General features: G+C 30.2%; 2 protein-coding genes across 2 annotated transcripts; one reads left to right on the top strand and one right to left on the bottom strand.

Annotated features, from left to right (window-relative positions):
- The first annotated feature begins 10,557 nt into the window (after positions 1-10,557).
- LOC122637819 (ABC transporter G family member 20-like) lies at positions 10,558-15,751 on the top strand. Its single transcript, XM_043830215.1, has 12 exons — positions 10,558-10,760; positions 11,778-11,989; positions 12,813-13,083; positions 13,188-13,610; positions 13,692-13,781; positions 13,867-13,979; positions 14,133-14,518; positions 14,611-14,726; positions 14,810-14,880; positions 14,982-15,070; positions 15,144-15,320; positions 15,421-15,751. The coding sequence occupies exons 1-12, from the start codon at positions 10,683-10,685 to the stop codon at positions 15,720-15,722; spliced, it is 2,328 nt and encodes a 775-aa protein (XP_043686150.1). The 5' UTR covers positions 10,558-10,682; the 3' UTR covers positions 15,723-15,751.
- Positions 15,752-16,353: 602 nt separating this feature from the next.
- On the bottom strand, positions 16,354-24,033 carry LOC122638043. The gene is made up of 13 exons (XM_043830663.1): positions 23,965-24,033; positions 23,500-23,891; positions 23,341-23,411; positions 23,031-23,259; positions 22,340-22,465; positions 21,995-22,264; positions 21,752-21,940; positions 21,163-21,622; positions 20,220-20,874; positions 17,192-20,083; positions 16,971-17,097; positions 16,755-16,897; positions 16,354-16,687 (listed from the first exon to the last, which is right to left on the bottom strand). Exons 1-13 carry the CDS (start codon positions 24,024-24,026, stop codon positions 16,484-16,486), a joined length of 5,820 nt encoding a protein of 1,939 aa, XP_043686598.1. The 5' UTR covers positions 24,027-24,033; the 3' UTR covers positions 16,354-16,483.
- Between the last annotated feature and the right edge of the window lie 13 nt (positions 24,034-24,046).

The following is a 24,046-nucleotide window of genomic DNA, read 5'->3' on the forward strand; positions in this document are numbered from 1 at the left end:
GACTTCGGTATGTCTGGATTTATACATTGGTATCGCGATCAACCAGTTCTGAGAGTCTGTCGGGAATGTAAGAGGGGGAATAGTATTCATTTCTAACGGTAATATACATTACGCCGGGTTACTGTTAACCAATCATTTTCGAATGTATGTCTGGTTATATACGTCTCATTTCGAAAATATTCAAACTGCATTACCAACAGTTGAAAAGAAAAAGAAATGAAAAATTAGTTTTCTATCTTACCGATCGTACAATATCATAGATAACGTAGAAATTAAAGTAGTGTTCATTCTAACATTCAATCGATAAAATCATTTTCTTCTGTCGGTATAGAAGATATCTATAATAACAAAATTTTCTATCTGCTTAAAAGTTGATTATCATTACGTCTCGCTCTAATCTAAGAAAAATTAGTCCAAGGTGTTTTTATGATTATAGTACATTTCTTGATTATAGTACGTATAGATTATAATATTTATAATTATATTATCAGTAATCTTCGATAAATGTGATAATATAATAATCTTCTTTTTCCATTACGATTCGGCAAGAAGAACTTGTTTACGACATTATTAGCATTTAAAACGATGACATGGTTAAAGTGGAAAGAAAAAAGTGTGGAAAAAATAATGAAGTGAAGACGCCTTTTACAATCAATCATAGATTTTCAACAGTCAATTCGTTTTTGCTGAAGCATACTTGAATTTCCGTATCACTTCGAATACTATAAATTTATATGGATTTTTTTGGCTCGTTGGTAAAACTTGAGCAGTTTAAATCCACTTATTTCGGTGATGTAATGAAATATTTTATAACGTAACGACCATTTGCATGAATTTCATTTTCTTTCTTTCTCTCTCTCTCTCTTTCTTTTTCTCTTTTTCGTTGCTCGTGAAGCGAAAGTATTATGAAGGTATTAGGAGAAAGCTTTTCACGCGTGGAGAATATAAGGATACATCGATTCGTATTATGGCACAGATTTCTATTTCTCTTTCATCGCATAATCCATGACGTTTTAACGACTATAAATCCGAAAAGATGATATAATCTTTCACCAGCGATAATGATTCGAATGTTAGAGCTTAAAAACAGGGATAGGATTGATCCATCGTAATACTAATTACAGAAGACCAACGTCATAACATCTCATCTGCATAGGTACCAGTCTTTGTTCTTACATATAATTAAGAAATAAAAAAATACAAAAAAAGAAATACAGGAAAAACGAACGTTCCTAAGTATTAATATGCAAATGATTCACAAGGCTAACCTCTAACCTCGATATAGGACACAAATGTGATTGTATCATTGATATTGTCTTTTATCATCATGTTCGATTCTATCGGATACGATCGATTTTTATTTCAATGCATTGCTATTAAAAAATGTAATGTATTAATATGTTCAAAATTCATGCTTTTAAATTCATGCTCTCTCTCTCTCACTCACTTTTTCGTTCTTTCCGTGGATCGTGGAAGTAGATATAAGAAGATCTAAAACGAAAACTGGTTTACTCTTAAACCGGTTAACCTTGTCACTGATTGAAAATGTGTCAGTGCCGTCGCTTAACAAGATTTGCACTTAACAACATTACTGGTATTGCGTTTGTACAAGCATTACTTACAAGTTGGTATGTAACACATACTATATGATCTCGTAGATTATCTTCAGAAAGAGAAAGACAGAAATTGCAGGCTTAAATTGTTAATTCTTAAGTCGGTTAATCTTTAGGTAGGGAATATAAACATAATAATTTTAATGTGTCATATGAAATATATACAGTAATGTATTATTTTGTTAAAGTTCGAAAAAGAAAAAATATTATGATATTGATCATTCCTGTTCTTCCTAAGAATTTTTCCTCTAAATTTTATAAAACGAAAAAAATCATCCATTCAAAAATTAAGCTTCCATGTAATTTTAGATGTATACATTTATCGTAGTCAGTAATTTATATCTGTATCACTTATATTTCTTTTCTAATTAATAGTCAGTATTTTGTAAAAGAAATGGTGAATATGTAAATAAAAATAAAAATGGTGAATATTTAATAGATATAAATAATTAATTATTAAGGTTGCGTTAGCCTTATGTTACGTATTGTTATTATATTATTAATATTAATCGAATAAATAATAGGCTAGCTTGTATTTTTAAAAATTTCATTTCATCTTTTAGCCGTAAAATTAATTTTCACTTTATATTCGAAGTTTTAATAATCCTCTTTTTTTTTTAATATAAGTATAAGCATTTTTAAGGTATAAGCATGAATTTAAATTATTCACATTTATAAAAAATATATTCATTAAAACCTACCCGTCATTTTTGGAAATAGAACATTTTTCTTTTTCCTCTTGATTTAAATATTGATGGATCAATAAATACGGCTTTCAAATACGCCATATTGTTTCTGACCTTGTTTGAAAACACGCTCATATTAGATTCGCAACTTCAACAGCTTGAGAATGTCCGTTATCCAGTAAATCGTTTCTACGTACATATATAGATATTACGGTAGATATGTACACACACACACGCACACAACACACAGCACAAATATATATATATATATATATATATATATATATATATATATGTAGTTACATTTCCTCCCCCACTTTTTCTCTCAGATTTCTTTTCTATTCCATTTGTAGTTGAATGAATCACGAGAAACATAATCTTTCGAATATGCTTTATATGTACAATATATTCTATTTCTATCTTTTTTCTTATTTCTCAATTACATTTTCCATAAGAAAATTTTCTTGGGATATTATATATATATATATATATATATATATATATATATTATATTTAAATTTTATATGGTATATTATATTTAAGATATCGTGATAAAAATTGATGACAATAGCTAATAAAATTCTACAATAGTTCAAGGTCATTTCCCCAAAGTCACTAGTATTAATCGTATAGAAACTTTCCATTTGTAGTTTCCATCTCTCTATTTCTCTCTATTTCTTTCTCTCTCTCTCTCTCTCTCTCTCTCTCTCTCTCTCTCTCTTTCTTTCTCTCTCTCTTTCTTTCTGTTGTTCTTGTAAATTATTCACGCTCGGTTCGACGCGTAATACATAATATGCGACTTAGGTGAGCGTTTCTGCTAACGTTCTCGTTTTCTTATGCTCGGTGCAAAGGTCGATTAGGAAGAGGAATAAATATTGTAAAAATATACGTAATGAAGAATGACAAAACAAGTTTTTCATTATATACCATATTCTATTCTTTTTTACAACAATACAATATTATAGTATAATAATTATTTTCGAATAAAAAGAAAGAAAGATTTTTGTCTTATTTTTCTCTTTTTTCAATAGTACTTATTTTCTTTTCTCTTTTAACGATACTTATTTATTCTTAGACAGTAGTTTGACGGCTGTGTTAATCCTAGAATTATTAAAATGCAATAGAGAAAAAGGTGTCGTATCAAATAATTATCGGAAACGGAACATGTTTATATATTCAAATGTACAACGTATCATCAATGACATTAAAAATGTTATTCGATTTTTTTTTGGCAAATTTTTATTCGAATAGGAAGTTGTTAGTTAATATATTATCGACCGAGAAATATGAAAAAAATTATGTAAATGACATTTAGTTATTTATGCGAAGAAACTTTTATAAGGAAAAAAAATGAGTATCATTAAAATGAAACTGAAAATAAATTGAATGTAAAAAAACAAAATAACTGAATCTAAAAAAAGATATCAAAGAAATTAGAAAAAAATACAAAATAGTCTGTTATTTATTCAATCAGCATTTATAATATAATTTTAAATAAAAGAAAAACAGAAATGGACTATGTTATCATATTCGAAATAAAATTTGGAAAGAAGAAGACTTAGATCGTAAAAATCTTGGTATTATTTTAAAGCAGGAAATTTCAGTCGTGAGATATGTTTTTGTATTGTTTAGAATAACATCTACATGATTCTAGTTAGACGTTTTCATTGTTTTTTTTCTATGAAAAGTAATTTAATCGTATGTTAATAATTTGCAAGAATATAAGCGTGTAATAGTAAATATATAAAGTATACAAAAAATGAAATAATATAATAATAAATTTAAATAATATATAAATAATATATAAAATATAATATATTACAATAAATAATAATAATATTAAATGTAATATGAAAATAAAAAGAAAATGTAATGTATAATGTATAAATAATATACAAATATAAATAACATAAAACGAAACTTTGTATATATATAGATTGTATTTTATTTTTTTAGAAACATATAAAAGAGAGAATTAGGTAAGATCTGACATAAGTTCAACATTTTCTCTATGTTATTATATAAAATATTTCACAACACATATTTTATATATTACTTTTCCTAATTATATTCTCTATTATGTACTTCATTTAAAAATACCTGGTTGCTTAAATTGTATCTTTTACACTACGTTGTAAAAAAATTTATTTTTACAAATTTTTATAAACTGATTGATCTTTATAAATTGATTCGTTCGTAGTAAAAAGATTAAATATACAATGACAGATATTTTCAATACAAAACTTCAATTTTTAATATTTAGTCGAGTAAAAAATAAAATCAAATTAAAATATAACACAAGATATCCTAAACGATCAATATCATAAAACTTTTCCCTAAATTTCTAACGAATAACAAATATAAATAAATAAAAATCTAATAGTATTTAATTCATTCATAATGTTAGTCTTATATTATCAGATTAGATGATTTATTGAATCGCATCGAGGAAAAATAAATTGATTAATTCTACTCTAGGATATTATCGTGATTTATACGATTTGTCTTCTTTTTATTAGATCCTTTTTATTAGATTCTTTTTATTTTTTTACTGTATTAATTATTATTCTTTTCTGTCTTACACTTTTTTAATATCAATAATTTCTCATATGATTTTGTTTGTTTCTTTTCCTCATTAAAAATTTTAACATTTTCGAAATCGAGTGATATGAAAAAAAAAAAAAATGAAAACGTAATTAGTGCTTATTTACGTATGCATAATGTTTATTTAAATAAGAATTCTCGTTTCAAGTAGATAAAGTTTGTTAATATTATATCATACAAATATTGTATTATTATTGGGTTGGACAATAAATAATATTAAAATTTGTAATATTTCTCATTAAATAACAATTTAATTGATATATTTTACTGAATAATTATTAAAAATTATGTTTATTGATTAACCTAATACTTTATATAGGTAATATTATGTTATATGTATCATTACATAACACGTATAAGTATTATTATATTATAAAGATGATATTACATCATATAAATATTATTATTAGATATTATAAATGCTATTATATTAAGTAAGTATGCACATATTTATTATATGAGTATATATATACATATATATATATATCATAGATTTTATTTTATTACTATTATATTATATCGAATTTATACATACTTGATCATATTCTAATCACGTCATAGAATCTTTTAGTTAATCACTTATTTGCTTATTAATGTCTATTTTCAAGTCATGAATTTTTTTCACGCGCATTCCTAGAGACCTGTTGTGCTAATAATTATTCCATTCATTGATATCGTTTCGATAAATCTTTAACTTTTCGTTTTTTCTTTTCTTTTTCTTATGTTTCGTTCGAAAATTCATAAAAAATTAAGCAAAGTTATAAGTATGGTGATTTCAAGAAGGAAATCATAAAATCGTTTAGAATTTCGTTTAGAAATTTCGCTTTTGTCTGAAACTCGACAAAAATCGTTTTGCAATGTTTCGTTTCTTCGATTGTTTCGTTCTAGCCACATACTGAGGAAATTATCTTTTTTACTCTTGATCTAGTCAAATTTACGAAAAATTTCTTCAAAGAACCTTGACACCGAACCGATAATTTTTTTTCTTAAAACTTTTTGCAAAGTCGAAAACGAAGACAAAATAGCCTTGCAGCAGAATGTCGAAGGTTTCTCTCATAGTGTCCTTGAAAACTCGTCCTTACTCTATCCTGCATTTTTATGCCTATGCAAATTTTGAACGACGATTTTTCTACTTTTTCCTACCTGAGAGAGACAAAACGTTCGGTGAATTTCAAACGACGAATTGCGTTCAACCGAATAAAAAAAAGAAAGAGAGAGAGAAAGAGAGAGAGAGAGAGAGATTTATATTCCGATTGTGAGTTCGATTCGATAAAATTTTGTGAAGAAAAATATTTGAGACAATATAGAATGAAAGATAGAAAAATAAAAAACAAAACAGATAAAAATAAAAATTAAATAGAAACAAGTAGAAACATTTGCTAAGAACTAATCAAACCTGTTGTTGATGCTACACTGTATTAATAACCGAAGGATAAAAGATATCCTTGACCGGAGTCTAAAGTGCCATCCGTGTTTTTATTTAGCGACTCTATGCGTTTATTTGCTTATAAATTTAATCTCTGAGTATGGGTTAATCAGATGATGTCTGAAACTACCACATATAATATTTTATTACACGTATCTAATTTCTATGTTAATATCAATATTTATTTATTAACTGCTTTTATTTTATCGACACCACTCATTCTTATTTTTCTATTTTTTTTCATTTTTTTTCCTTTCTCTTTTTTCTCGATAAAGATCAAGTAACTCCCGAGTAACTCTGTATTTGTCTCGAGTGAAGCAAATGGTTCATTAATTATTACAACAATTATTATCATTGTTGTTGTTTATATTGTTATCATTAAAAAGGAAAGAACTTCGAAGAAACGAGAGAAAAATAAACGAACATTTAGATATATCATTTTGGAATTAATAGTTATGTTTATAATTGGTTTTGCAGTTACTTTTGTAGAAGGAATATTAGTCATCAGATTTAAAATTAAACGTCGACGATTAATTCGTTACCATCGAATCGAATAGAAGTGAAAAAATTTCATTTAAAAAAAAGTCACCATTTAAAAATTTTAGAATACCTCTTCATATTTAAATTCTCTTTGCCGACGATAAACGAATATCGATTAACTATGCAAGGTGTTATCTATTACTTCTATTGCTAATTGTAAGATAAATATAGAAACATAAATATACATATATATCCTTTCAAACACTAATTTTTAATTGTAAAGGCGGTGTAAACTGAATTCACGCTATTAACTTCGGACACATATAATTCGCACCTGTAATACTCAAAACGTTGAATTCTATCTTGTAAGTGTACTCCTGTCTTCCTTTTCATTTTTTTTTTTTTTTTTAAAGGAATCTTTTGGCCTATCTACAAAAAAAATTCTTTTATTTTGTTACAAAATTTCTCAAAATATAAAGCTGAAATTTTTTTTTCTTTTCCTGTAAAAATATAAAAAACAACACGATCGAACAGGTTTAATTTATTTGATAGGTAAAGTCCAACAAAATAGTCAGGGAGTCTCATTCTTGGGTCTTATACTCTCCCACCTAAGCGGTCGGATCAACACATCGGCTAACTCCAGTCTCGGCTTCTTTTACCAGACGTCTTTTGTGTCTTGCACAAGTCTTTGATTCTCCAGTCGTGCGAGCGATCGAGCCAGTTCGGGCTGAAATTGCGGACGGACCGTATCGTTCTTTCTCCTTTCTCTCTCTCTCTTTCTCTCTCTCTTCTCTCTCTCTCTCTCTCTCTCTCTCTTATCTTCTTTCTCTTCCTTTCCCTATTCCTCATTCTTCTCACTCTCACTTGCTCTTTCACGTTTTGCAACTTTCGTCGTCGTTATACCAGTCGTCGTCGTTGTAAGTAGCAAGAAGAGGAACTTAAGGATTAGACCACAGAAATGAATTTGGAATTCAAGTTGGATCATCTTATTCGATCACAGAGAAATAAGAAGAATTGAAGGATCAAGAATAGAGGAAAAAGAAAGAAAAAGAAAGACGAACTTCTAATATATAATATACATATAAATATATATATATACATATTTATATATTTATATATATATATATTATATTTTTTTCGATTAAAGAAGTAACCACGGCAAGAGAACATCGAGTTCAATTTAGAATTTGTGAACGTGCGGTGAGAATCCTTTGTCTTACCTATTCCTTCCAATCTTGTTGTTATTACCATCATCATTATTATTATTATTATTATCGTTATCGTATCTCATTAGTGTTATCATTCGTTGCTATTACTCGTCCGTGCTCAAAGTGTTCGTAATTGGTGATTTTTCTACGAGATCATTATTCTTCGTTCTCCATATTGATTTCTATTGTAAATCACGATGGAATTCTTATATGATGGAACATTTAATATAGTGCCTCGATAAGGAATCAACGAATCAAAGAAACTAAAGGATTATCTTATCTCTTTGTGTCTTCAGTCTGAAAGTTCAGAGAAATTTACGATCAAGTGCAGGTCAGTGACACCTTTTTCTTAGATCGCCGAATATTTTGCTTTTTTTTTTCTTCGTTTTCATAAAATGTCGTATATAAAAGCATCGAGTTTAGAATCTTTGTTCTCGCAATCTCTTTCAATTTGTATTTAAATGTCAAGTAAATGTATAGCTAACTGCTTACTTACAAAATACCGGCATTTTCTACGCGTCATCTTGATTTCTATGAAATTGACTCAACATGAAGTTCATCTATATTGTTTAAAGAATATATGTGGTCTCTTGAAATAATATTAATCGGATGACAAACAGGAAATCGACGAAATCGTTTGCATATCGTATATATATATATATATATATATATATATATATATATATATATATGTATATATTATAATTGCCATAGCCAGTACCGGTTTCTTCGTATCTTTGGAAAATTTTATTTTATCTTACTTTTTCTACTTACCCTACTTTTTTTCATTCGCTCTAGTCATAATCATCGTTAATCTTTTTCGTTCTTATGTGTTCTTCGTTCTTATCGTCAAACGTAATGTAATTTTTTTTTACTGCACACATACATATACGTACATGTAGGAATAAGGAAAAAAAGAATAGAACGTTGTCTCACGATTTGTAATTTTCTCTTTTTTCTCTCTCTCTCTCTCTCTCTCTCTCCTTCTCTCATGAGCCACGATTATTCTAAGAAACGAGCAAATTGTTTCACCTATTGAAAATTAAAAAAAGAATTTCTCTCGTAATTATTCTCATCGTTATTATCATAATCAATCACGTGAAGACAGGTTTTAAGACCGAGGAATAAAATTATAGAATAAAATATAACTGCGTTTGAGCATCGTAACGATCCTCATAATTAATATTTTTTTGTTTCACTCGACTATATCCTATACGGTATTATCCAAGATATTCCTATTTATATACGTCAGGTATACGTGAGTATGTGTATGGTATACATAGTATAATATATATATTATATATCATAGATATGCGATCGCTTTCCTTTTCATTCCAGTTGCATTCGCGAGTTAACTAGTATTGAACCTGCACACGATAATCTTGTTCTCGAGGTACACGAGGGTCATCGAACTACCTTCACTTACTTTTTTTTTTTTTTTTTCATTTTCTTGAAACGTTCCTTGAAACAAGGAGCTCTAATAAAAGAATATCTCTTGTTTTCTTTAACGACTTTTTATTCTTTGCAAAAAGCGAAGATGAAGAAGTTGATAAATGAAGAACTTTCATCATTAGACTTATCGTATCTTTTTCTATTGTTCTTGTTTTTACTTTATTTTTCTCATTTTTTTTTTCTCGGTCTTCATCTAAGCAGGATCATCCGCAATAATCGTTTGTGTAAAAAACATTGGTAAATTATTCAACGTGTCATTCTTGGAGTACAAAGATCGAAATGTTTTCGTAATACATGAATATTTATTGTTTATTAACGAAGATAGATAAACATTGAGGTAGCGTAAAAATTAAACAAATTCGAACATTGCGAAATGTCTTTTCTTTTTAAAACATTAATTGAGCAGGTAGATGAATAACAAAATAAAATCCAGTTACGTATTCATCGTATTTGGTACCCTCTTAGATCAGAATATCATGGTACACTCATAGATGATTTCACTGTTTGTACGTGTATAGACACAAGATCTTAAGGACGTGAATATTGACATGCCAGATATAACTGAAGAAAGAGAAAACGATTTTCGAGAATTTCATGAAAAATTTTCGTCACAAAAAGTGATTCTCGGTACTTGGCCCGTCAAGTTTATATTGAAATTTTATCATATTCATCGATATTCTTTTCTCGTTTTCGAATTTCAACATAATAAAAGAAAAAAAAAATTAAAAATTATTAAGAAAAATAAATTATACCTCGCAATTTTATAAAAAATTTACTTATAAAATTATTATACATCTATTAATTAAAAAAAGAAAAAAAGAGAGAGAGAAAAAGAAAGGAAAAATATTTGTCATTCAGTTATCTATAAAATCAATAAGATCTTCTTGAAAATTGTATCTCATTTTTATTTTTGTCCTTTTTTTCACATACATTACGAATTATACAACCGCAACAAAATCAAGAGATCGTTTCGAAATCGAACAGATCGGTTCGAAACTCCTAAGGAGAAAGGTTTGCTGCTGGACCGTCAAGAGAGATTACTAATAAGAGTGAGAGTTCGACTTACAACGTGTGAGTTACATCACTGACGAATTACGCGATACGTTTGATGGCTATTAAACGTAGAACGGAACAAGACACGTCGTCGAGAAGGAGAATTCTTCATTTCCATCACGTATATACCGTGGCAATCTGACGTGTCTCTCTATTATGGATGCTGCGACGCAAATCCACGTGGCACCAAACGCATGTTTTCATATCTCTTCGGAAAGACTTTTACTTGATAATCGGTGTTAGCACTCGTAGCCTATCTCTTTCTAAACCCGGAAGAGTACAGTTCAAAGTCTTATCGTCGATGGGACGCGATTTTCGCGATTATTAAATCTCTATAAAAAATATTAATAAAGCAAATAAGAAAAAAGAAAAAACCGAACGAAGATTGATCTTAAGAAATTAAAATAAAATTCAATTGCATTTTTAATCGTTTTAACGTGAAAAAATATATTTGGTGTTAGAAATAGTGCAAAGTATCGTTCGAGAATAAAAGGAATGAAACATTAAAGAAGAAAAGAAAAATGAGAAAGTCGAGCAAAAGAAAAGATTCATAAAATGTGATACAATACTTGTTTCATACTCTATAAACTAACGTGAATCATTACTTTCATTTTTATCGGTGAAAATTGAATCGTCCATTTTTTTCCCGTCTCTCTCGTATCGCTTTATTCTCTTTTTCTTTCTCACTCGCACCTACATAAAAGTATAGTGTACGGTTGAGTGTAACTTAACGCGTGACTTCGTAACATCTTACGACACGAAATATAATATAACATGTTACAGTTTTGATGATCGATCGGTATTTCGCGTGTTACTTTACTCTTGCGTGATATCTCAGTTTGTATATGATATCAATATAAAAAATGAATAACAAATTGCCAAGGCAAAAAGAAGCTGAACAACTGTGGTTCGAGAATTTTGTCGACCTCTCTTACTTTGAATAGATGTTTTTTTCAACGAACAACCGTTGACCATAACGACGTAGATTTTTATGGAAATACATGAATTATTCATATACAATTTATCTTAATGTTTAAATAAAAATATATAATATATTGTAATATTTAAATAAAAAAGAAATAGAATTGTTTCAAATATCACGGATTCAAATAATCTTCTTCTCGAATAATATACATATATTCGTTGTATTATTATTTCAACTATATTTTGTCTCTCTCACTCTCTCTCTCTCTCTCTCTCTCTCTGTTCTTTGTTCTCTTCTTATTTTTCTATTTTTTTTGTATTCACTCTTCAGATCATGGATGTGCCAAATGCAACACCTATGGTACCAGCAGCCTCGTTGGAGTTGAAAACAAGGAGAGCTCAGTTCCAAACGCAAACGTCGACCTTGGACACGAGAAGAAGACAAGCGGTTTGTGTTAGAAGGGCATGTAAAAAGTATGGACCGAAAAAAAATTCGAATATTGTACTTGACGGGCTCAACATGACAGTGCCTAAAGGCACAATGTGAGTGAAATAATATTTTGAAAGTTTAAAGAAAAGGAGGAGGGGAAAAGGGGGAGGGTGGGGAAAGGAAAGAAACGAAAAAAAAGAGGATTAGGCAAAGTAATACTTACGTAAAGGTGGACTATGAAACTTCAATGACGTTAAATATGTTATATTATGTTTCTCTATCGATTACGTAAAACCTAAAACATCAGATATTTTTAAAAAATTCTATTGGCTTTAGTGTTTGATTAATTTTTTAACGAATGGTAAAAACTCTTACACAAATAAAAAATATATATGAAATAATTTCAAAAAAATTAATTTAAAAAGATTATATGAAATAACTAATTTTTTAACGAATGGTAAAAACTCTTACACAAATAAAAAATATATATGAAATAATTTCAAAAAAATTAATTTAAAAAGAATATATGAAATAATTTAATCGTTAAATTAATTACCGTTGAAAATAATTGTTTGTATTATCGTATATATCGATGTATCTTTTTTATTTATTAATTTACCGTCCCATGTTACTATTACTAATTCATTGTTAATGGACCAACTTGGCATTTATTTAACGACAACAAAAAACGGGAACGAGATAGAATGTGCGAAATCATTTAAGATTCGATTTAATTCTTTCCTTTTCCTTTTACATAAAATAGGATGAATAATTAAGCGAAACTGTCCAATGGGAAATTTTTTATGCTAATTTTTTTCTTTCATTTCTTTTCTGTTTATGAAAGAACTCTTAAGGAATAAAAATATTGAATAATAAATAAGAAATAAATAACGTGTAATATATCCGGTGTATCTTTCATGAATAATATCATTTCAGTTATGGTTTGCTTGGTGCCAGTGGTTGTGGAAAAACCACTTTATTATCCTGCATCGTTGGCCGAAGACGTCTTAATTCTGGAGAAATTTGGGTACTAGGTGGTAGGCCAGGATCGAAGGAATCAGGTGTTCCAGGTCCACGATTAGGATACATGCCACAAGAAATTGCGCTTTACAGTGAATTTTCGATAAAAGAAACGTTTATATATTTTGGCTGGATCGCAGGTATGACGACCGAACAGGTTGACGAAAAATTGGAATTCCTTTTGAAGGTATCAACCTGTTAATTTCTATAATAAACAGTATCCTAATTTCTAAGTTTAAAAAAGAAAAATAGAAATTTCTGTTGGGATCGCTTAAAAATGTATTATTTCAGTTCTTGGAATTACCATCGGAAAATCGTTTTATAAAGAATCTTTCTGGTGGACAACAGAGAAGAGTTTCCTTCGCTGCAGCGTTACTGGCCGATCCAGAACTCTTAATTCTGGATGAGCCAACCGTAGGAGTTGATCCTGTATTACGTCAAAATATTTGGGATCATTTGGTTCATCTAACGAAAGATGGTCAAAAAACAGTCATTATAACGACGCATTATATCGAGGAGACCAGACAAGCTAGTATAATTGGACTGATGAGAGGAGGTAAATTTCTTGCTGAAGAATCACCGAACAAGTTGATGGAAATGCATAGATTGGATACTTTGGAGGAAGTCTTTTTAAAACTCAGCAAACGTCAGAACATGGGTCTCAGAAGGAGAAGTAGTATTCTCAGTAGTGTTACAGGTGTTCCACCGGAAGCTGTAATAACCAATTTCATCTTTCTTCTATCGATTATATAAAATCATTATCTACGTCGATTTATATTTTTCTCTCGATCGTAGGACGCTGATGACGAGATGAGTGGCGAGTTTGGTGACAACGTTAGTATTTCTAGTCGAAGAAGGAGCATAGTCGTTATGGATGACGGAAATGTAAGATTTAAAAGTCACGAGTTAAAGTAATGAGCTTTGAGATTGAATTATATTTTTTTGGAGTTGAAAATATTTTCATATTTAGTTACCGGAATTACCACCAGAGGAAAAAGGTTCATTTAAGTTTAACATGTTAAATCCACAACATATGAAGGCGCTCATCTGGAAGAACTTTTTATGGATGTGGAGAAATGTTGGGTAAATGTGTAAACATCTTTTTTCTTTCTTTTTTTTTTACTAATATATATATATATATATATATATATTATATATATATTAATATATATATATATATGTTCCAGCAACAATGTCACTTTAATTAACAATTTTAATAATTTTTATTTTATTTAGCATGATGGCGTTCATCATTGGTTTACCAGTAATACAGATCGTCTTATTTTGTATCTCTATCGGAAAAGATCCCATTGGTTTGAAAATAGCGATCGTAAACAATGAACTCAAGAACAGTACGGACATATGTGTACCAACGATTAGCTGTGATACGTCACAACTCAGTTGTCGTTTCTTGGATCATTTAAAAAATAAATCCTTGGTCTTTTTACCTTATGAAACTGAAGAAGAAGCCGAGTATGCCGTTCAAAGGGGCTGGGCTTGGGGTGCCATATCATTCCCAGCAAATTATTCGGAAGCTCTAATTGCAAGGATAAAAGATGGCAAAGATGTGCATGATTGGGATCTTGTATACTCGGCCATGGACATCGTTATGGATATGTCGAGTAATTTTCATATGTTAATAACTCTTTATTTGTCTTCAAAATCCTAACTTCTTCTGATTTTTCTTTTTTTTTTTTTTTCATTTTGATTTCAGACCAACAAATCGGCCAGCTCTTGCAAAGAAATATATTGTATTCCTATTTAGATTTTGCTCGTGAAGTTACTATTGCATGTAATTACAGTGAAAAATTGACCAACATACCTTTAGATGTAAGTTAATAAACACCTACATATTATAATTATTGATTAATCAAAATTATATCTCTCATCTTCGATCTTGCAATTTTATGCAGTTTAGAACACCGATCTATGGACCTCTAGATCCAAATTTTACTGACTTTGCAGCACCAGGAATTATTTTGACGTAAGTCTTCGAATTGTGCGTCCGTGTGTGAGCGTGAAAGATTTCAATACCGTCTAGAAAAAAAAAATTGTTATAATTTTTACGAATTTTTTTCTTCTTAGTATCATCTTTTTCCTATCGGTTGCTCTCACGTCGGGAGCCATGTTACTAGAAAGGAACGAAGGTTTATTGGAGAGAAGTTTGGTTTCTGGTAAACTTCATTATTTAAACGAGATTTAATTCCGATTGATAAATCAAAATACTAACTAATGATTTTTCTCTAGGTGTGACTGGTCCTGAAATACTATTCGGTCAAGTGATAACACAATTTATGGTCATGACTGGACAAACTATAATGGTATTGATCTTCACCTTCGCTGTATTCAAACTTACTTGCGAGGGTAATATCGGTTGGGTTTCATTGTTAACTATACTTACAGGATTATGTGGAATGTGTTTTGGTATATATATATTATATATTCATTTACGATTAAAACATATATATATATTTTTTTTAATTCATTTCTTCACTATTAATTTTACTTGATTTATGTTTTGTAGGATTTGTTATAGCATGTTTTTGTGAGAATGAAAGAAGTGCAACTTACGTTGCAATGGGATCCTTCTTACCAATAGTTATGTTATGTGGAATAATTTGGCCAGTCGAAGGAATGCATCCCGTTCTTAGGTATATCAGCTTCGTTTTGCCATTGACGAAGAGTACCGAATCAATGAGGACTATGTTAGCCAGAGGCTGGAATATGTCACAATCTTCAGTCTACAATGGTTTCATTGCCACTTTTATTTGGATTACTATATTCCTTACTCTCGCGATATTGTTAATTAAATTTAAGAAGGGATAGTTAATTAAACTTAAGAAGGTATATATATATATACCTGTGATATTAATTATTACTAAATATTGCTATTTATATAATAATTATTATATATCAATTAATTCGTAAATAATTAGAGAAAAAGTAATATTTCGTAATAATTAATATATATGAATCTTCAATCGAAATATATAGCATAGGAAAAAAAATAGAAGAAGTAACTATCTTTTACGTTGATAACGAATAATTTTGACAATTTTATCATAAAAGACTTCCAATTCTATCGGATATGTAGTATTTCTCAAAGTACTTGAATCATTCGATAAGAAAACATAATACCTCTACAACAAAGAAATTTAATCGCGCATATATATATATATATATATATATATATATATATATGTGTGTGTGTAGTATGTATGTATGTATGTATATCAGGTCTCTTAGGTTTATTCACGTTATTTACTTATTCCGTTATTTACTTATTACGTATTTACTAGCTATAATTAGCTTTTGTTCAACTTAATTGTATTTATTTAATTTTATTATTTTATGCGTTTCTTTCTTTTTTTTACTCTTCCGAGATCGCAATACCAATGTTTGTACAGAATAGCGATTTGGAAAGATAAACATAAAGTATTCTTTTATTTTGGTTTTCTTTTCTTTATTTGTCCTTATATTTTTATTTCTCAGCACTTTAATTAGATATATATCATAATTCTGATAAACAGTAAGAACTTTGCAGAAGAACAGAATTTTAGTAACAAATAATGTATGAATAATAGAATCTAATCTCTTTCACGAACTTCATTTAGCATCCAAGGTTTAAAAACGTGCCCATCAGCTTCTTTTGAAGCCATATAAGTGAAATATGCTCTTTTGTATGACAAGGATGGATGTTTTCGGAATTCCATAGTACTCCACATATATTGACTGTATAATACACGCATTTTTCGTAAACGACTGTAGAATATGGCACATTTCATAGCAATCTGTCGAAAATAAAACGAATGGATCAGGATAAAACATTCTTTTTAATTATTATTTATTATTACGTACTTTTTTTTTCATTTCTTCAACTCGATCGAATGTTAATTTTCGAATTTCTTCCTTGGACATATCCAAGGACGGAACTATAACCCTGGGTTGTTTTATTGAATCACTCATGGCCCAAATCATATAGGTCAAGGTCATTAATTTCTCTACAAGATAAAATATTGTTATTATATTCGATATAAGATTTATAAATTATTTAGGAAGAATTGTGTAAATAACCTTTTTCTTTTTCGGTGAAAACGAATCCTTTTCTATACATAATCCAGTTCTGAATTTGTGGCATCCGATGACAATTTGGTAATTTGGCAAAAAGAAATCCCTCTGTTGCCATTAGTTTTAATTCTTTCTGTAAAAAGAAAATAGAGAGAAAAGAAGAACATATCGTTGTTATTATTTTAATCTAATTCGAATAATCAAGCGATGTCACTGTTTACTCATACTTTTATTAAGACTCCCAAATCAACATCGTTTTGATAAAGATTCTTATCTTCTTGATCTTTGTCGATCTTCGATTCTGTTATATATTTTGTTGCAGATACCATTTTATTTTTATTCGTCTCTTTCTGCACTTTTTTCTCTGTTATCGTCGTTTTCTCTTGATTTGGTTGTTCAATCTTAATTGATCCTTTGTTAATTTTATTTACAACCTTCCTATTAGAATTGAAAGTTTTTTGTTCGTCTATAGATTTGCCCATATTACATTTTACCGAATTATTCAAATCATTTTCATTTTTTTCTTCTATATTTTCATCCTTATCATCCTTCTTTCGTTTGCCAATGCACTTTGTTTTACAACTGCGATACCATTCCTGAGATTTATTTTCGTCATCGTTAGGACCATAAATTATTCGCGCTGCTTCTTCCAAGTACTTTTCCCTACGCTTTTTTTCTTTTATCAACTCTTCATCTTGTCTAGGTAATGGTCCAGGTTGTATATTCATCGGTGACCAATGTCTATGCAAGCAAACACACGGTATATCTTCCTTGCTTGGTTCTGGTGTATGTATAGGTGTGACCATGCTTAAACCTTCCACAACTGTTGTTATTGTTGGTTCCATAGCATAATTTTCTATTACACCCGATATACAATATTGTACATCGTCTATGTACTCATCTTCGCGAGGAATTCTCTTAACATCAGATATAATCATTTTTGTGTCAGCTTTCATAGGCCTCGAAATATTCTTCACATTCGTATAGGCTTTCTTCTTAAAGTTTTTTAGTTTCTTTTGACGTTCCTTCCACTTGATCTTTTCTTCCTTATTTTCTACTATCTTTCTCTCGTACTTACACTCGCATACAGGCTTCTTCACTTTTAATTTTCGTGGCTTCGGAGGACAGGCATATTTACTAAACTTGGCACACGTCGACCAACAAGGTACTTTGTCTTTACAACCGGCGTAATAATCCATTAGACCCTTGTCCTTTAGAGCCAGAGCCCAACGTTCCTTCGGTGTTTTCGAATCCATCAATTTTTTTCTTTCCTCAAGTAATTTCTTCGACTCTTCTATCTCATGTTCACCAACTACACCGTAAGTATCTAGATAACTATTACAATCGCAAGGTTTAATGTTATCTCGCATCTTTGATCTAAAGTCACTAGGTACTGTGTATTTTTTTAACATATTCAGAATGCTGTCCTTGTGTCGATAAGTACATACTTCATAAGGTGACTCATAAATATCATATTCGGGAACATACTCGTCGCTTCTTCTTCGACTTGCCGGTGGTGTGTAATAAATAACACCGTCTATCACTCGAGCTTCACTATATTCCTCCTCTTCTTTCTTTTTTATGGTTGAATTATGCTTTAATTCAGTTTTCTTTTTACCAACTGATCCGCCAATTTGATACATCAGAATCTTTTTCTTGTTTCTATTTTCACGACAAACACAAGGCTTTCCACCTGGTCTTACAGGAATCATCTCGATTGGAGGATCAGGTTCAGTCAAATAGCCCAAAGTCTTTTTAACAGGTATTTCCTGTTCCGATTTCGTCCTCCAACCGCACGGACCTTTTTTCGAGATTTTCATTTCGCTAATAACTTTTTCAGAAGCTAAATCATTCTGCAAAGTGTCACCGTATTCATGTTGACAACACGATGGTGGTTCTTTTGGAAGAATAACTGGCTCCACGTTATTGAGATGGATATCAGGCGATAACATCATGCTTTTCAATTTTTTCATTTCTTGATCGTGTAAATATTCCGATGTAAAAGCCTCGCTAACGTCTTTCGTCAATGTTCTTTTTTTCTTTGACTTCTTCTCGCCAACTTTTGAAAGTTCCTGAGGATTCGATGATCTAATTTTTATATTTTCCTTTTTCAAATCTACTGTAGGATGATTTTTCGAAATTTTTCTAAGCATACTTTCGTTCGGATTTTTCTTATCTTCCTTTTTTGCTCCTTCCTTTAACTTTTCATCGTAAGAACTTCTTGGATTGGTTTTCAAGGATTTTTCGTATTTAGTCGTGGGATTATTTGGATTGGATTCTAATTTATTTTTAACTTTCTCGCGTTTCCTTTCATTGTTATTACTTCTCTCCTTACACCATTTTGAATTACCATTATTTTTAATAAATCTTTTTGCCATTTGCGGCAACCGTTTGTTCTTCTCTTTCATTTTCACAATTGATTTCGCATCTTGTGTACTTTTGTCAGGATTATTTGTTCTTTTAGTTTTCTCTTTTTCTCTCTTCGAAACGAAGTTCGATCTCTTTTGCGATTGCTTCTTCGACGTTTCGGTGACGTCAAATCGTTTTTTAGCACTTTCTTCGGGTTTCTTTTTACTTTTCGTTTCTTTCTTGATCTTATCCGAATGTATTTTCGCAGACGAAACTTTATGTTTATCCTTTAATATTTTCGATGAATTATCTTTTGATAATGTAAAAATATTAGCTTTTTTATTTTTTCTCCTCTTCAAAACTTCAAGAATCGGTTCAGATGGATCCGATCTTGGAATAGGAGTTGAAAGTTTCAAAGTTTGTTCATATTCCGCAATAGTTTCCTTGACCGATGGTGCAGTACGAAAAATATTCCATGAATCATCGTAACCATAATAATCTGGATCAGGTATAAATTTGGTAACTTTTTTCTCAACAATCTTTTTCTCGGCTGCTATGGTTTCTGGACTGGCATGGCAAAGTCTGTCACGTCTTAGGATCCTCTCCTTTTTCACTGGAACAGGTATTTCTTCTGCTTCTTCTTCCTCCTCTTCCTCTTCTTCTTCTTCTTCCTCCTCGTCTGTTGGCCTGGCTCTTCTTGGTTGTGGTATCCTCTCACCAAAAGGTCCTTTGCAAACAGCACGTCCTGGTTTCGTTCCACATGGTGGGCCCTAAAAAACAAAACAACACGATTCATAGATTCTACGCATTGAATTACATCAATACATCAACAATGATCAAAATTTTATTACATTCTGATTAGAAATTGAATAGTTTTTCCGATAAAAAAAATAATCTTCAATGTACCTTCAAAATCTGTTTTCGTTCTTTTTCTAGTTCCTCCAGTTCTTCGGGAGTTAAAATGTTAAGAGTACGCCATGGACCACCACAGATATTCATACCATGTTCATCACCGCAAGGTTGAAAATCAGCGATACTATACATTCTTTTTTCCTTCTTGGAGTAATAATCATCTTCAGTCTTTTTCTTTTCATTCTTTTTTCTTTCTAATCGAGCAACTTCCTTGAGAAAAGGATTCAATCTACAGGATTTATCACCTGGGTAGGCTTTACAAGAATAAGCTGCAGATGCCTTAGGTCTATATTTTTTTCCTAAACATAAACCTTCTTTCTTAGTCCATGGGATGTTATCGGTACTCAATCTTGGAGTTACACCCTGATTAAACATTTGCTGAACGGCACAAGAACATGGTGGAATATTTTTAAGTGGCAATGGTTCAGAGTTTAATGAATGTGGATCGACGATTTTTGAAGGAACATGAATAGTATCTTTCGCCATACCAGTTATGTAATATTTTTTCTCGCCTTTCTCAGTCGTTACACTATTTATAACAACATTCGTAGTGATCTTATCCTCGGAAGCAATGACATCGATCAAATTCACCATAGATTGATTAGGTGTAGGCGCTGGTGAATGAAGTGCCATTGATCCAACGATGTATCTGTCGTTAAAAATAGATCGTTATAAATTTCATCCTCTTTATGTTTTGTCTTTAAATATTTTTTAATATTAAATTATTAAGTAATTAATTATTAAAATAATTTAAAATTTTTAAGAGATGCAGAGATGCAGTTTAAAATAATTTAAAGTGTATGCACACACACACATACACACACACACATATATATATATATGTATATATACATTAAATTTTTAATTATAAAGATGCAGATTAAAATAATTAAAGTTTTTTTAAATCGAATCAAAAGAAATGTTTCATTTTAATCACTTTTGTTTTCGATTGTCTTCGGCTAAAGTATCAATGACCATGTAAGGTGTCTTCATGTCTTTACGTATGATATTAGTCTTTCTGGTTTGCCTGCAAGAACAACAACTATCACAAATCGGTCCTGGAAAGACGAGTCTCATCGTAGCCTCAACGTTTTTCAATATCTTGTTTGCTTCCTTCTCTACTTTTATAAATTCTTCGTCTGCATTATGTAGCCATTCTTGCCAATTCTTTGAAAGATTTTTTCGACCACTCGGATAAATCTTATTGGGTCCATCGCCAAGTTTTAACACTGTGAAGAATCTCTCGTCGCTATTCGTTGGCGTAATATTAGCCACTCCTGTCATCTCAAAAACAACAGGACACTGAGGTGGATCATCCGAGACACCACTGATAATAAAATGAGCGTCCTTTTCTCCTAGCCAAGATTTTTTATTTTCCCGAGGTGGATTAAATGTTCCTGGACAGAAAAAGAAAATGACAAAAAAAAAAGAGAGAGAGAGAAAGAGAGAAAGTGAGTGGAAAAAAAAGATAATTCTACAAATTTTTCGAAAGTAAAAATTTAATCAAACGTGTTCTAACGTTGTACCACAAATCTTGTATTGCACTGGATCAGTTTGGTTTTCGCTCAATCCAGAAAACGTAAAATCGAAAACTTGATTTTCCTCGGGCGATTTAGAGACATCGGATTTATCAACACTAAGGCGTTTTTTATTAGATTCTTGAATTTTCGTACCTTCATTAGATTTTGATACTCTTTCTGAGCGTTTCGATAGACCTAGGAATTTAATATTATTATACTTTAAACAATTACGATTGCATTGATATTTACTATCTCTTTTCTTCGTATCATCTTTGGTATTCTTGGACAGATCGTGTTTAACCATTTTATGATTTATTTCGACGTTTTGTAATTTTTCTTTGTAAGTAAATGTTGGACAATCTTTATCAGGTAAGATCACTTTCGGTATTAACATCGATTTACAATATTGTCGCCAATCGTGCAAACGATTAAAGTAAGTTACCCAATCTGGACGTGTAAAGAGTTCTTCTTTGTACGGCGAACTCGCTTTTTGTCTTGGTGGAGGCTTTATTGGAAGAGCTAGAAATTTAACAAAATTTATAAAAGAAAATGCTGAAAGGAAAAAAGAAAAAAGGAAGATAATAATATCGTTACGTTTCGGAGGGATTTTCGGCATAATAACAGAGGGCAATCTTTTATTTAATTCGATAATCGTCTCTGGTAATGTCAAGAAAGCAATGGCGGATAAAATGATTCTTTCGTTGCAGTCATAATCGTTTTCTGAAAATGAAAATTAAATTTTTAACAATCTACATTCAACTTTCGACAAAACTCTAAGAATTTTAAAGCACAGACAATGTGATATAGAAAACCAATAGTCACAAATCAATTGTCTAGAAAATATAGGATATTAATTATTTTTATTTGATAACTGTTCACTCTCTATCATACCAAACATCAAATGTATATTGGCCATTTCTGTTCATATAAAAAAATATTTCATTTTAGTACTTACAAGATACATTATTCCATGCCATTGTATTGTTTGAAAAAGAGATTTGTAAACAAAGTTCTTTACATTGTAAAATTGAATTAAGATAGAGTACGAGATTATACATCCTACAGAAAATCAAATTTTTTTTCAGAACATTTTTGCATTCTTGTTGTTAAATAAAAAAACAAATGGTTTCCGACATATGGTTTACTATTTCAAAGCATATACTTCTAATGTTTTTCTATTAGTCAACATATACATGTTCAATCGACATATATAGTTTATCGATTGAATTTAGATTTAGACTCTATATATAAATTTTATATTAATAGGAGAAATTGATGAACGAACTATAGCCTTCCTCTTCGAAATAATTTCCGGTAAGTAATCTGTAAGTTTCTCGTAGAAAATCAATCGCCTTAAAGTCACACAATCGTTGCATTTTTCTGATATTTTTTCCATCTATTTTAAAAAAGGTCGATAATACTCCTATAGCCGTAAGCGTTTTCTGAGTACGACCAGTTTCCATTTGTTTGTAATCAGCTATTATCACATCCTCTAATATCATTAGATTTTTCATCTGATAAAGTTACGAATCATCTTTCTAATTAGAGATTCATTTTATATTATATGTGCCATCTGTAATGAATATTGACGTTACCTGATCAATAGAGAAATCTTGATACCATCGTGGTCCAACAACACTTTTTATTTGTTTCAATTTAGATTCCACTAATAAATAAAATAAATAATATATTATAATATATATCTATTTTTCAAATATGAAATCAAAAATTAAATTCAATCGTTAGTTCCATACTTTTTTCTTTTCCAATACGAACATTCTTGGTTGTCTCTTCAATGTTCTTCTGTAATCTATCTTCCCATATGATATCTTTGGCTAACGCGACCTCGTCTTCTATATACCACTGGGTTGGTCCAATGATCGAAGAAATAGCAAGATTTTCAGAGTTCATTCGAGCGAACTGTAGATCTTTGCTTCTCAGCGTCGACCTTCTTGGTAACGTTTCCATGCGATTAACATGTTGTGTGCGTAATTTTATCGCTGGAGATTCTTGTAACAAACTTATTGCGGTCAAAGAAGACGTGTAAGGTGGTTTACGTTGATCATATTTAATCATAGAATCGATATCTTCCAAGGTACAACAAAAGTTGATAGGTTTCAAGATTTTCATATTTTCCATCGCAGCTCTTTAAAATTCAAAAATATCATTAATCAGGCGAAATAATATCTCTGTGAATGAGATCTGCATTTTAAATTTACTTTCTCCGGCGCATCAATAATCGAAAATTTGAATCCTTGGACTTTATAGACATTCGAGACATTTTGAAGTTTGTGTGACGAT

The sequence above is a fragment of the Vespula pensylvanica genome, chromosome 2 (assembly GCF_014466175.1).
Source record: "Vespula pensylvanica isolate Volc-1 chromosome 2, ASM1446617v1, whole genome shotgun sequence".
Lineage (NCBI taxonomy): Eukaryota > Metazoa > Arthropoda > Insecta > Hymenoptera > Vespidae > Vespula > Vespula pensylvanica.

Coding starts and splice junctions, on each gene's coding strand:
- LOC122637819 (XM_043830215.1), top strand. CDS start 10,683: ATGCTGCGACGCAAATCCACGTGGCACCAAACGCATGTTTTCATATCT. Junction 11,990..12,812: donor ACAGTGCCTAAAGGCACAAT/GTGAGTGAAATA, acceptor ATATCATTTCAG/TTATGGTTTGCTTGGTGCCA. Junction 13,084..13,187: donor AATTGGAATTCCTTTTGAAG/GTATCAACCTGT, acceptor GTATTATTTCAG/TTCTTGGAATTACCATCGGA.
- LOC122638043 (XM_043830663.1), bottom strand. CDS start 24,026: ATGTCTCGAATGTCTATAAAGTCCAAGGATTCAAATTTTCGATTATTG. Junction 23,412..23,499: donor TCGTATTGGAAAAGAAAAAA/GTATGGAACTAA, acceptor TTTATTTATTAG/TGGAATCTAAATTGAAACAA. Junction 22,265..22,339: donor GCCGAAAATCCCTCCGAAAC/GTAACGATATTA, acceptor TTAAATTTCTAG/CTCTTCCAATAAAGCCTCCA.